We start from the raw sequence: 15,410 nt of genomic DNA, 5'->3' as shown, positions 1-15,410 counted from the left end.
ATTAACTGACATGACAGGTTTATGTCAGCTTAATGATATTGCTCTCTGGCGCCGCCATGTGTAATGGTGGCTAGTGAAGATTGGGTGGGACAGTGGTAGTCAAGAAGGTTGTCCTTCTTGCACAAATTCCTTATGGCAAAAAAGCCCTGTTTAGGATAAACATATATAACTCTCTGTCTCTCTTTCTGCGTAGTCTTCGCCTTCACGCATTACACACAGACTCACTCTCTAAGTGTCTCTCTTTCTTGGTAGTCCCCCTTCACACATACACACAGACACAGCTCTCTGTCTCTCTTTTGGAAGTCTCCCCTCACACGCATACACCACAGACACACTCTCTGGCTCTTCTTTCTGGTATCTCCCCTTCAACGCTAACACCACAGGACACACCTCTACTGGTTCTCTTTCTTGCTAGTTCGCCCCTTCACGATACACACAGACACACTCTCTGTCTCTCTTTCTGGTTAGGTCTCCCCTTCACACCATACACACAGACACACTCTCTGTCTCTCTTTCTGGTAGTCTCCCCTTCACGCATACACACAGACTCACTCTCTGTCTCTCTTTCTGGTAGTCTCCCCTTCACACAGACACACTCTCTGTCTCTCTTTCTGGTTGTCTCCCCTTCACGCATACACACAGACACAGACACACTCTCTGTCATTCCTCTCTCTCTCTCTTTCTCACTGGTACTATCCCCTTCACGCATACACACAGACACAAACACACACACACTCTCTCTGTCATACCTCTCTCTATGTCTCTCTCTCTCTCTTTCTCTCACACACTATCAACCCCCCCCCAAATAAAAATGTGTCTGAGGATGTTCCTTCCTGGTCAACTCCCTCAGCACATCCAACAGAGAGTGTAATTGAGGACTGCTGCTTTGAATTGGAGAGATGACGTCGAATCAACGTGTTTGTGTGTTCAGAGGTTTTCCTAAGATTCATATGAGGTTGGAAAATGTATAAATATGTTCAAAGATGAGGAGAGAAAGACACTGAGATATACACTGAGTGTACAAAACATTAAGAACACCTGCTCTTTCCATGACAAACTGACCAGGTGAATCCAGGTGAAAGTTACGGTCCCTTATTGATGTCACTTGTTAAATCTATTTCAATCAGTATAGAAGAAGGGGAGGAGACAGATTAAATAATAATTTTTAAGCCTTGAGACAATTGAGACATGGATTCTGTATGTGTGCCATTCAGAGGGTGAATGGGCAAGACAAAATATTTAAGTGCCTTTGAAGAGGGTATGGTAGTAAGTGCCAGGGGCACCGGTTTGAGTGTGTCAAGAACTGCAACGCTGCTGGGTTTTTCACACTGAACAGTTTCCTGTGTGTATCAAGAATGGTCCACCACCCAAAGGACATCCAGCCAATGAGCGAGAGAGTGAGGCGTTTTTCCAGGACTATATTTTACTATACATAGTCTAAGTGTTAGTCAGGGGTCCCTCTCCTCCTCCCCGAAGCATTCAACTTTGACTTTCAAAGGCTTAAAGACTCAATATTTGTAAATAACTTTTTAAGAATTGTGTCACCATGTCTGCCTCCTCCTCTTCCCTCTCTCCAGGGGCGGCCAGGGGCATTGGGGCCAGTAGGACCCGGTGGACCAGAGGGGTTCACAGGCGACCAAGGGCCTTTAGGGCCAAAAGGAGAGAAGGGCCACGTCGGGCGCATGGGCCCCTCTGGGCTGAAAGGAGACAAGGGGCCCATGGGCGTACCAGGGTTCCCAGGAAACGACGGAGTCCCAGTGAGTATTGTAGCGCACACACACACGCACGCATGACTGCACACACACACACGCACACACACACACACCACAACCACACACACACACACACACACACACACACACACACACACACACACACACACCACAAACACACACACACACACACAAACACACACACACACACACACACACACACAATTTGTCCAAGATGGCATAGCAGTCAGACGTCCTTTGTCCTCGTCTTGTCGTGTCCCGTGTATATATATATTTACATCTTTCTTCGCATATCTTTTATATATTTTCTTTTCCAAAAACTCAACTTCAAACACTCTCCTGCAACCCGCCTCACCAATTTAAAAAAAAAAGAAGTATTATTTACCTCAAATCTGAATCCACAATAGAAGCTAGCCAGAAGCTAGCCAGAAGCTAGCAGAAGCTAGCCAGAGCTAGCCAGTTTACTGGCTAACTTGGTATTCAGCTAACACGGTTTTGGTCATCAGCTATCCTTTAGCTCGAAAAGCTATCGCCAATGCGACTCAGACCAGCATACCGGACCTATTTTTCTCTCCATATCCCGGATTTCAACCACAAGCCTGGACATTTACACATGGATCTCGCAGCTAGTAGCTGCTATCCGAGTGACTATTGGCTTACGTCGATCCCGGAGCAAACATCAATTATTCCAGAGCTAGCCAGCTGAAGAGTTCCATCAGCCATTCCTGGGCTACAATCACCTATCCGGACCCGTTTTACTGCTGATGCGGAGCCCACCGGGCCTTCACGACTGGACTACCGACGTTATCTGCCCGAGGGAGTTATCCAACTGGCACCTCCGTCGCGACGTTACCTGAACGCCCATCTGCGGCCCGCTAATCGTTAGCTGTCTTATCGGCTGCTATCTGAATAGGTCTATCGATCGGACAATTTTTCTTGGGTCACAATAACTATATCTATTTTGCCAATTGGATTGATTCCTCTACCACAGGAACCCCACTAATCTACCGTCGGAAACGCACGAGGTGGCAAAATCAGACTCCATCCTTGCAGCTTGCTACCGATGGCTCGGCTAGCTGTCTGAATCGCCGACCCCAACCAACCTCACTACTCACTGAACCTTATGATCCTCGACTAGCATGCTCTCCTTAATGTCAATATGCCTTGTCCATTGCTGTTCTGGTTAGTGTTTATTGGCTTATTTCACTGTAGAGCCTGTAGCCCTGCTCACTATACCTTATCCAACCTTTCATTCCACCACCCACACATGCGATGACATCACCTGATTTCAATGATGTTTCTAGAGACAATATCTCTCTCATCATCACTCAATACCTAGGTTTACCTCCACTGTATTCACATCCTACATACCTTTGTCTGTACATTTACCTTGAAGCTTTTTTATCGCCCCCAGAAACCTCCTTTTACTCTCTGTTCCGGACGTTCTAGACGACCAATTCTCATAGCGGCTAAACCGTACCCTTATCTTACTCCTCCTCTGTTCCTCTGGTGATGTAGAGGTGATCCAGGCCTGCAGTGCCTAGCTCCATCCTATTCCCCAGGCGCTCTTTTTTGATGACTTCTGTAACCGTAATAGCCTTGGTTTCATGCATGTTAACATTAGAAGCCTCCTCCCTAAGTTTGTTTTATTCACTGCTTTAGCACACTCTGCCAACCCGGATGTTCTAGCCGTGTCTGAATCCTGGCTTAGGAAGACCACCAAAAATTCTGTATCTAGATTCCTAACTACAACATTTTCAGACAAGATAGAACAGCCAAAGGGGCGGAGTTGCAATCTACTGCAAAGATAGCCTGCAGAGTTCTGTCCTACTATCCAGGTCTGTACCCAAGCAATTTGAACTTCTACTTTTAAAAATCCACCTCTCTAAAAACAAGTCTCTCACCGTTGCCGCTGCTATAGACCACCCTCTGCCCCAGCTGTTCTCTGGACACCATATGTGAACTGATTGCCCCCCATCTATCTTCAGAGCTCGTGCTGCTAGGCGACCTAAACTGGAACATGCTTACACCACCAGCCATCCTACAATCTAAGCTTGATGCTCTCAATCTCACACAAATTATCAATGAACCTACCCAGGTACCACCCAAAGCCGTAAACACGGGCACCCTCATAGATATCATCCTAACCAACTTGCCCTCTAAATACAACCTCTGCTGTTTTCAACCAAGATCTCAGCGATCACTGCCTCATTGCCTGCATCCGTAATGGTCAGCGGTGAAACAACCTCCACTCATCACTGGCAAACGCTCCTGAAACACTTCAGCGAAAGGCCTTTCTAATCGACCTGGCCGAGGTATCCTGGAAGGATATTGATCTCATCCCGTCAGTAGAGGATGCCTGGTTATTTTTTTAAATGCCTTACTCACTATCTTAAATAAGCATGCCCCATTCAAGAAATTTAGAACCAGGAACAGTATAGCCCTTGGTTCTCTCCAGACCTGACTGCCCTTAACCACACAAAAACATCCTATGGCGTTCTGCATTAGCATCGAACAGCCCCCGTGATATGCAACTTTTCAGGGAAGCTAGAAACAATATACACAGGCAGTTAGAAAGCCAAGGCTAGCTTTTTAAGCATAAATTTGCTTCCTGCAACACAAACTCAAAAAAGTTCTGGACACTGTAAAGTTAGAACACCTCCTCCCAGCTGCCCACTGCACTGAGGCTAGGTAACACGGTCACCACCGACAAATCCACTATAATTGAGATTAATCAATAAGCATTTTTCTACGGCTGGCCATGCTTTCCACCTGGCTACCCCACCCCGGTCAACAGCACTGCACCCCCACAGCAACTCCCCCAAGCCTTCCCCATTTCTCCTTCTCCAAATCCAGTCAGCTGATGTTCTGAAAAGAGCTGCAAAATCTGGACCTACAAATCAGCCGGGCTAGACAATCTGGACCCTTTCTTTCTAAAATTATCTGCCGAAATTGTTGCAACCCCTATTACTAGCCTGTTCAACCTCTCTTTCGTGTCGTCTGAGATTCCCAAAGATTGGAAAGCAGCTGCAGTCATCCCCCTCTTCAAAGGGGGGACACTCTTGACCCAAACTGCCTTTCTAAGGTCTTCGAAAGCCAAGTCAACAAACAGATTACTGACCATTTCGAATCACACCATACCTTCTCCGCTCTGTAATCTGGTTTCAGAGCTGGTCATGGGTGCACCTCAGGCACGGCTCAAGGTCCTAAACGATATCCTAACCGCCATCGATACGAAACAATACTGTGCAGCCGTAGTGATTGACTGGCAAAGGCTTTCGACTCTGTCAATCACCACATCTCAATCGGCAGACTCGATAGCCTTGGTTTCTCAAATGATTGCCTCGCCTGGTTCACCAACTACTTCTCTGATATAGTTCAGTGTGTCAAATCGGAGGCCTGTTGTCCAGGCCTCTGGCAGTCTCTATGGGGGTGCCACAGGGTTCAATTCTTGGACCGACTCTCTTCTCTGTATACATCAATGATGTCGCTGTTGTGCTGGTGAGTCTCTGATCCACCTCTACGCAGACGACACCATTCTGTATACTTCCACCCTTCTTTGGACACTGTGTTAACCTCTCTGGGGTAGGTGGGACGCATTCGTCCACCTGGCCAATAGCCAGGGAAAATACAGAGCACCATATTCAAATCAAATGATATAAAAATCAAACTTTCATTAAATCACACATGTAAGATACCAAATTAAAGCTACACTCGTTGTGAATCCAGCCAACATGTCAGATTCAAAAGGCTTTTTCGGGAAAAGCATAAGATGCTATTATCTGATGATAGCACAACAGTAAACAAAGAGAGTAGGCATATTTCAACACTTCAGGCACGACACAAAACGCAGAAATAAAATATAATTCATGCCTTACCTTTGACGAAATTCTTTTGTTGGCACTCCAATATGTCCATAAACACACAAAAATGGTCTTTTGTTTGATTAATTCCGTCGATATATATCCAAAATGTCAATTTATTTGTCGCGTTTCATCCAGAAAAACACAGCTTCCAACTTGCGCAACGTCACTACAAAATATATCAAAAGTTCATGTAACTTTACCAAAACTTTCAAACTACTTTTGTAATACAACGTTAGGTATTTTTAAACGTTTAATAATCGATCAATTTGAAGACGGGATGATCTGTGTTCAATACAAAAAGAAAACAAACTGACGCAACTTTTTTGGTAATGTGCCCCTCTCAACAATTTTACTTCAAGTGAACCTCATTTACGATTGCCGTACTTGTTCATTACACAAAGGAATAACCTCAACCAATTTTCAAACACTGGTGACATCCAGTGGAAGCGGTAGGAACTGCAAACAAGTCCTTAGAAATCTGGTGTCCCAATGAAAGCTCATTGAAAAGACAGTGACCTCAAAAAAATATATAATTTCTGAATGGTTTGTCCTCGGGGTTTCGCCTGCTACATAAGTTCTGTTATTCTCACAGACATGATTCAAACAGTTTTAGAAACTTCAGAGTTTTTTCTATCCAAATCTACTAATAATTTTGGCATGCTATTTATCCTATTTATCCAAAAGTGAAAATGTCTGCCCCTACCCGAAGAAGTTAACAACCCTCCAGACGAGCTTCAATGCATACAACTCTCCTTCCGTGGCTCCAATTGCTCTTAAATACAAGTAAAACTAAATGCATGCTCTTCAACCGATCGCTGCCTGCACCTGCCCGCCTTTCCGTCCAACATCACTACTCTGGACGGTTCTGACTTGAATATGTGGACAACTAAAATACTAGGTGTCTGGTTAGACTGTAAACTCTCCTTCCAGACTCACATCAAACATCTCCAATCCAAAGTTAAATCTAGAATTGGCTTCCTATTTTGCAACAAAGCATCCTTCACTCATGCTGCAAACATACCCTTGTAAAGCTGACCATCCTACCGATCCTTGACTTCGGCGATGTCTTTTACAAAACAGCCTCCAACACTCTACTCAGAAAATTGATGCAGTCTATCACAGTGCCATCCGTTTTGTCACCAAAGCCCATATACTACCCACCACTGCGACCTGTACGCTCTCGTTGGCTGGCCCTCGCTTCATACTCGTCGCCAACCCACTGGCTCCAGGTCATCTACAAGACCCTGCTAGGTAAAGTCCCCCTTATCTCACTCGCTGGTCACCATAGCAGCACCCCTGTAGCACGCGCTCCAGCAGGTATATCTCACTGGTCCCCCCCAAACCAATTCTTCCTTTGGCCGCCTCTCCTTCCAGTTCTCTGCTGCCAATGACTGGAACGAACTACAAAAATCTCTGAAACTGGAAAGTCTTATTTCCCTCACTATCTTTAAGCACCAGCTGTCAGAGCAGCTCATAGATTACTGCACTGTACATAGCCATCTATAATTTAGCCCAAACAACTACTCTCCCCTACTGTATTTATTTATTTATTTTGCTCCTTTGCACCCCATTATTTATATCTCTACTTTGCACATTCTTCCACTGCAAATCTACCATTCCAGTGTTTAACTTGCTATATTGTATTTACTTCGCCACCATGGCCTTTTTTTTGCCTTTACCTCCCTTATTCTCACCTCATTTGCTCACGTTGTATATACTTGTTTTTCTACTGAATTATTGACTGTATGTTTGTTTTACTCCATGTGTAACTCTGTGTTGTTGTATGTATCAAACTGCTTTGCTTTATCTTGGCCAGGTCGCAATTGTAAATGAGAACTTGTTCTCAACTTGCCTACCTGGTTAAATAAAGGTGAAATAAAACAAATAAAACCACACACACAACACACACACACAACACACACACACACACACACACACACACACACACACACACACACACACCACACACACACACAACGACACACACACACACACCACACACACACAGCCTAACCGTTTCTCTCTCACCCCAGGGTCACCCAGGTCAGGACGGTGGCAGGGGTTTACCAGGGTTTGATGGATGTAACGGTACCCAGGGAGACCCGGGTCCCAGAGCTCTAGACGGAGGAATACCTGGAGCTTCAGGACTCCCTGTGAGTAACCTCTACACTGTCTATTATCTACTATTATCATCATCTGTACATGTAGGTTGTTGTGTTCTAGAGATAAGCACCATGTTATTATGCACACCTGGTTAAAAGGGTTTGCACATGCTCAGTGTGTGACATTGGAAATATGTATCTGATTGGATGCGCATACTTTTATGGACAGGCCCTCATTGGTTGTTGGCCCAGATATTCAGGTGTGCTTCCTTTGAGAGGGTGCAGATGGACTCAGCTTGAACCGGCTATGTTGTATCTGCTGTCATGTTGGAAATAAATTTACATTTACATTTAAGTCATTTAGCAGACGCTCTTATCCAGAGCGACTTACAAATTGGAAAGTTCATACATATTCATCCTGGTCCCCCCGTGGGAATTGAACCCACAACCCTGGCGTTGCAAGCACCATGCTCTACCAACTGAGCCACACGGGACCACAAATAAATCTCTTTGTGATGTTAATGCTTTATACGGTCGAGTTTCTCTTTACAAAAAATAACCTTTAACCGGGAATGCAACACTGGTGGTCCTCTGTAGAGCACTGAACTTGCGACACCAGGATAGTGGGYTTGAATCCTGGGACTACCCTACGTAATGTGTATTTACGTATGWCTGTAAGTGGCTTTGGATAAAAGCGTCTGCTAAATGTCCTATGTTAACGTTAYTGTGGAATATCGGTTCTGTAATAAGAGTCATGTAGTTTAGTGTTTGTTGGACCTAACTGGATTCTCTGTAAGTAACATCAATCATCAACATCAGTACCAATGTCACTGTAACAAGAGTCAGTTGTCTAGCAACGGGTAGTAGCCAAACGGTTACAACGGTGGCCTGGTAACCAAATGGTTGCTGACTGAGGGGGAACTCTGCATAGTGTGAGCCGGCTGCCGGGTGTTACTGGCTTCAATATGACACAATGTCTCTCTGTCTCTCTGTCTCTCTGTCTCTCTGTCTCTCTCTTTCTCTTTTGTCTCTCTCTGCTTTGTCTCTCTTCTGTCTCTCTTCTACTGTCTCTCTGTCTCTCTCTCTCTTTGTCTCTTTCTCTCTCTCTCTCTTTCTCTCTCTCTCTCTCTCTCTCTCTCTCTCGTCTCTCTCTCTCTCTCTTCTCTCTCTCTCTCTCTCTCTCTGTCTCTCTCGTCTCTCTTTCTCTCTCCTCTCTCTCTCTCTCCTTCTCTCTCTTCTCTCTCTCTCTCCTCTCTCTCTCTCTCTCTCTCTCTCTCTCTCTCTGTCTCTCTTCTCTCCTGTCTCTTCTCTCTGTCTTCTCTCTCTCTCTCTCTTCTCTCTCGTCTCTCTCTCTCTCTCTCTCTCTCTCTCTCGTCTCTCTCTCTCTTTCTCTCTCTCTCTCTCTCTTCTCTTCTCTCTCTCTCTCTCTCTCTCTCTCTCTCAATTCAATTCAATTTCAATTCAAGGAGCTTTATTGGCATGGGAAACATATGTTAACATTGCCAAAGCAAGTGAACTAGATAATATACAAAAGTGAAATAAACAATAAAAATGCACAGTAAACATTAGTCACATAGGATCCAAAATAATATAGACATTTCAAATGTCATATTATGTGCAAAGAGTTCAAGTACAAAAGGGAAGATAAATAAACATAAATATGGGTTGTATTTACAATGGTGTTTGTTCTTCACTGGTTGCCCTTTTCTTGGGGCAACAGGTCACAAATCTTGCTGATGTGATGGCACACTGTGGTATTTCACCCAGTAGATATGGGAGTTTATCAAGATTGGGTTTGTTTTCTAATTCTTTGTGGATCTGTGTAATCTGAGGGAAAGATGTGTCTCTAATAGGGTCATACATTTGTCAGGAGGTTAGGAAGTGCAGCTCAGTTTCCACCTCATTTTGTGTGCAGTGTGCACATAGCCTGTCTTCTCTTGAGAGCCATGTCTGCCTACGGCTACATTTCTCAATAGCAAGGCTATGCTCACTGAGTCTGTACATAGTCAAAGATTTCCTTAATTGTGGGTCAGTCACAGTGGTCAGGTATTCTGCCACTGTGACCTCTCTGTTTCCAAATAGCATTCCAGTTTGCTCTGGGGGTTTTTGTTAATTCTTTCCAATGTGTCAAGTAATTCTCTTTTTGTTTTCTCATGATTTGGTTGGGTCTAATTGTGTTCCTGTCCTGGGGCTCTGTGGGGTCTGTTTGTGAACAGAGCCTCAGGACCAGCTTGCTTAGGGGACTCTTCTCCAGGTTCATCTCTCTGTAGGTGATGGCTTTGTTATGGAAGGTTTGGGAATCGTTTCCTTTTAAGTGGTTGTAGAATTTAACGTTTCTTTTCTGGATTTTGATAATTAGCGGGTATCGGCCTAATTCTACTCTGCATGCATTATTTGGTGTTTTATGTTGTACACGGATAATATTTTAGCAGAATTTGCCTGCAGAGTCTCAATTTGTTCCTTTTGATGGCTTAGAAAACACGAGGCCCTGGGTTTCAGACCCAGGGCCTCCAGCTTAATGATCAGTTTGGAGGGTACTTTGKTGTTGAAKGCTGAGCTATAGTCAATGAACAGCATTCTGACTTAGTTATTCCTCTTGTCCAGATGGGATAGGGCAGTGTGCAGTGTCATGGCGATTGCATYGTCTGTGGACCTATTGGGGCTATAAGCAAATTGAAGTGGGTCTAGGGTGACAGGTAAGGTGGTGGTGATATGATCCTTGACTAGTCTCTCAAAGCACTTSATGATGACAGAAGTGAGTGCTACGGGGCGATACGCATTTGGTTCAGTTACCTTTGCATTCTCGGGTACAGGAACAATGGTGGCCCTCTTGAAGCATATGGGGACAGCAGACTGGGATAGGGAGAGATTGCATATATCCGTAAACACCGCAGCCAGCTGGTCTGCGCATGCTCTGAGGACGCAGCTAGGGATGCCGTCTGGGCCGGCAGCCTTGCGAGGGTTAACTTTTTTAAATGTATTCCTCATGTCGGCCATGGAGATGGAGAGCCCACAGTCCTTGCTAGCGGGAAAATAACGTGTTTGGCTTGTCCGGAAGCGAGACTCAATKTCCACGACGTGGCTGGTTTTCCTTTTGTAGTCCGTGATTGTCTGTAGACCCTGCCACATATATCTGATGAACTGCGACTCCACTTTGTCTCTRTGCTGATGTGTTGCCTGTTTAATTGCCTTGTGGAGGGAATCACTACTCTGTTTGTATTCTGCCATATTCCCAGTTACCTTACATGGGTTAAATGCGGTGGTTCACGCTTTCAGTTTTGCGCGAATGCTGCCATCTATCCACAGTGTCTGGTTTGGGTAGGTTTTAATAGTCACAGTGGGTACAACATCTCCTATACGCTTCATGATAACTCAGTAAACGTCTCGGTATATACATCGATATTATTCTCTGAAGACCCGGAACATATCCCAGCCCACGTGATCAAAACAATCTTGAAGCGTGGATTCCAATTGGTCAGACAGGTGTTGAATAGTCCTTAGCACAGGTACTTCCTGTTTCAGTTTCTGCCTATAGGAAGGGAGGATCAAAATGGAGTCGTGTTCAGATTTGTTGAAAGGAGGGCGGGGGAGGGCCTTGTATGCATCCCGGAAGATGGAATTACAATGGTCCAGTGTTTGCTACAGTGCTACAGTCAATATGCTGATAGAATTTAGGTAGCCTTTTCCTCAAATGTGCTTTGTTAAAGTCCCCAGCTACGATAAATGCAGCCTCTGGATATATGGTTTCCAGTTTGCATAAAGTCCAGTGAATTTCCTTGAGGGCAGTCGTGGTATCGGCTTGAGGGGGGATATACACGGCTGTGACAATAACCAAAGAGAATTCTCTTGGAAGATAATACAGTCTGCATTTGATTGTGAGGTATTCTAGGTTGGTTGAACAAAAGGACTTGAGTTCCTATRTGTTATTACAATTACACCATGAGTCGTTAATCATGAAACATACAACCCCGCCCTTCTTCTTCCCGGGGAGATGTTCATTCCTGTTAGCACGATGAACTGAGAATCCAGATGGCTTGACCGACTCCGACAGTATATCCCGAGTGAGCCATGTTTCCATGAAACAGAGTATGTAACAATCCCTGTTGTTTCTCTGGAAGGAGAGCCCTGATCTCTCCAACTTTGTYATACAGGGACTGAACATTAGCAAGTAAAATACTTGGAAGCGGTGGGTGGTGTGCGCTCCTCCTAAGTCTGACCAGAAGACCCCTCCGAATCCCTCTTTACCGCCGGCGTTGTTTTGCGTCGGCCTCTGAAATCAGTTAAATAGCCCTGGGAGGTGCGAACAAAGCATCCGCTTCGGTAAAGTCGTATACCTGGTCGTAATGCTGTTACCGCCGCTCTGATATCCAATAGTTCTTCCCAGGTGTATGTAATAACACATACAATTTTATGGGTTAACAATGTAAGAAAAAATATATTAAAAAAACAAAATACTGCAAAGTTTCCTAAGGACTAGAAGCGAGTCAGCCATCTCTTTCGGCGCCATTTTACATCTCCTCGAAGTTGAGGGTTGAGGTCAGTGATAAAGTAGTCTACAGTACTACTGCCAAGAGATGAGCTGTAGGTGTACCTACCATAGGAGTCCCCTCGAAGCCTACCATTGACTATGTCCAGGAAATTGTCGAGAAGGGATTGAATTTGTTTTTTCCTAATAGTTTTGGGGTAGATTTCCACACTTTTTTCCCTTCCAACTACAGCCTTTCTTAATATTTTTAGTCTTTGGTTTGATGTCCTCATGATTGAGTATTGCTCTGTTCAGTAGAGTGTGATTTTGCTGTGATCTATAGGGGTGTAAGGGGCTTGATGTGAATGCTCTGAGAGACTCTGGGTTGAGGGAGGATCAAGTAAGTTACGATACATACTGCCAAGAGATGAGCTATAGGTGTACCTACCATAGGAGTCCCCTCGAAGCCTACCATTGACTATGTACATACCCAGCATGGGACAGAGCTGCGGGAGTTGTGACCCGTTTATGTTGGTTATGTTGTCGTAGTTGTGTCTAGGGGGGCATATGGGGGAGGGAATGCTGTCACCCCCAGGTAGGTGTTTGTCCCCCTGTGTGCTGAGGCTGTCAGGTTCTTGTCCAGTTCTGGCATTTAGGTCGCAGACTAGTACATGTCCCTGGGCCCGGAAATTACAGATTTCCTCCTCCAGGATGGAGAAGCTGTCTTCATTAAAGTATGGGATTCTAGTGGGGGGTATATACTGTAGGTAATACACAGGAGGATATTTTTCTCTTTTTAAATAATTTCCTTTTAAATTTCTAGCCAAATGTAAAATGTTCCTGTTTTGATTAATTTAATAGAGTGAGTTAGGTCTGCACTATACCAAATTAGCATACCGCCTGAGTTCCTTCCCTGTTTCACACCAATTTCGCTCTCTGTCTCTCTCTCTCTCAGGGGCCTAAGGGTCCTCAAGGGCAGAAGGGAGAACCTGTATATGTTGGAACCAAAGGGGTAACGTATACACACACACACACACACACACAGAAGAATGTTATAAGGAAATGTTTGACCTCCGTGCCTCTCCCCCTCCTTTCCTCTCGTCCTATCCTGGAGATTGTTTAGAGGAAGGGGGATAATGTTGTTGCTATGACATCATCCTGTGCCATTCATTGAGGTCGGTCTTACCTGAAACACCCTCCCTGCCTCCCTCGTCTCCTCCCTCACTTCCCTAAATCTACATGTATGTTTATAATGAAGCAAGGCCAGTTGTTTAACTCAGTTGGTCTTGTCTCCTGACAGGGAGCTCCTGGTTTGCCTGGACTGGACGGTGTACCTGTAAGGCAACTAATTCCTAGACATCAATATACTATATTTCATTATTTATATGTGGTGTAATTGATAGCTTGGTGTGTTCCTGACCCGGTTCAAAGGTTTCTATGTGTTCTGTGTATCTGACCCGGGTTCTATGTGTTCTGTGTTCCTGACACGGTTCTAGCAGATATGTTGTTCTGTGTTCCTGACACGGGTTCTATTGTGTTCTCTGTAGGCATTGCCGACACCGGTTCTAAGTGTTCCTGCCTGTCTAGGCTGGACCTGTTCTGACTGTTTCTTGTGTTCTATGTTTTTTCCTGAACACAGTTATGTGTTCATGTGTTCCTGGACACGGTTCTATGTGTGTTCTCTGTGTTCCTGAAACGTTCTATGTGTTCTGGTGTTCCTGACCGTCTCTCTGCCGTTCTGTTTCTCTTCTAGGTCCGGAGTCCTAAAGGAAGGCCTTGGTGACATCGGCCCCAGTGGTCCTATGATTCCTTGGTACGTACACACACCAACACACACATGACAGATACACACAAGAACCAACACACACACACACACACACACAACACACAACACCACACACATAGACAGATACACACACAGAGCCACACCACACACACACACATAGACAGATACCACACACAGAACCACACACACACACATAGACAGATTACACATACAGAGCCACACACACACACACATAGACAGATACACACACAGAGCCAACACACACACACACCATAGACAGATACACACACACAGAGCCACACCACACACACATAGACAGATACACACACAGAACCACACACACACATAGACAGGCAGATAGACACACCACATATTCTACAGAAGCTACTTTATCCTCAAGCAGTGGTCATTACCAACCTCAACATCTAGACATTATATATGACTAAAGCTAGTGACTTGTCATGTTTAATCTAGACATTAATTAATATGATTAAAGCTAGTGACTTGTCATGTTTTATCTAGACTTAATTCATATGACTAAAGCTAGTGACTTGTCATGTTTAATCTAGACATTAATTCATATGACTAAAGCTAGTGACTTGTCATGTTTAATCTAGACATTAACTCATATGACTAAAGCTAGTGACTTGGGGGAACATACTTGTCTTATTGTCTGTTTATTCCTGACTGACTTCTTGTATTTGTGTTGTGTTCTTCTCCAGGGTAATCCAGGTCCCCCCGGTCCCCCTGGTCCTGTAGTAGTACTGGACAACTAGACACCTGACCTCTGACCTCAGAGTACTGGACAACTAGACACTGACCTCTGACCTCAGACTACTGGACAACTAGACACCTGACCTCTGACCTCAGAGTACTGGACAACTAGACACCTGACCTCTGACCTCAGAGTACTGGACAACTAGACACCTGACCTCTGACCTCAGATACTGGACAACTAGACACCTGACTCTGACCTCAGATACTGGACTAGACACCTGACCTCTGACCTCAGATACTGGACAACTAGACACCTGACCCTGACCTCAGACTACTGGACAACTAGACACCTGACCTCTGACCTCAGACTACTGGACAACTAGACACCTGACCTCTGACCTCAGACTACTGGACAACTAGACACCTGACCTCTGACCTCAGAGTAGGACACTAACACTGACCTTGACCTCAGATACGACAACTAGACACCTGACCTCTGACCTCAAGAGTAAGCTGACAACTAGACACCTGACTCTCTGACTCAGAGTACCTGGACACAACTTAGACACCTGACCTCTGACCTCAGAGTACTGTGACAACTAGACACCTGACCTCTGACCCTCAGAGTAACTGGACAACTCAGACACCTGACCTCTGACCTCAGAGTACTGGACAACTATGAGACACCTGACCTCTGACCTCAGAGTACTGGACAACTAGACACCGTTGACCTTGACCTCA

At 44.9% G+C, this 15,410-nt stretch overlaps 1 protein-coding gene across 1 annotated transcript; it reads left to right on the top strand.

Moving 5' to 3' along the window:
* Positions 1-1,355: 1,355 nt before the first annotated feature.
* Positions 1,356-14,711, top strand: LOC139024662 (collagen alpha-6(IV) chain-like). Its single transcript, XM_070439552.1, has 7 exons — positions 1,356-1,397; positions 1,578-1,757; positions 7,633-7,752; positions 13,122-13,178; positions 13,467-13,507; positions 13,920-13,979; positions 14,675-14,711. The coding sequence occupies exons 1-7, from the start codon at positions 1,356-1,358 to the stop codon at positions 14,709-14,711; spliced, it is 537 nt and encodes a 178-aa protein (XP_070295653.1).
* Positions 14,712-15,410: the final 699 nt, after the last annotated feature.

Source organism: Salvelinus sp. IW2-2015, unplaced genomic scaffold (genome assembly GCF_002910315.2).
Source record: "Salvelinus sp. IW2-2015 unplaced genomic scaffold, ASM291031v2 Un_scaffold1756, whole genome shotgun sequence".
In the NCBI taxonomy this organism is placed as follows: Eukaryota; Metazoa; Chordata; class Actinopteri; order Salmoniformes; family Salmonidae; genus Salvelinus; species Salvelinus sp. IW2-2015.
Note: the sequence above shows the minus strand (reverse complement) of the source record. Positions and strands in the feature narration are given on the sequence as shown.

Excerpts from the sequence above, each read along its gene's own strand:
- LOC139024662 (XM_070439552.1), top strand. The coding sequence starts at position 1,356 with ATGGTCCACCACCCAAAGGACATCCAGCCAATGAGCGAGAGA. Across the intron at positions 1,398-1,577 it reads TCCAGCCAATGAGCGAGAGA|GGGCGGCCAGGGGCATTGGG; the intron begins GTGAGGCGTTTT and ends CCCTCTCTCCAG. Across the intron at positions 13,508-13,919 it reads CTGGACGGTGTACCTGTAAG|GTCCGGAGTCCTAAAGGAAG; the intron begins GCAACTAATTCC and ends TTTCTCTTCTAG.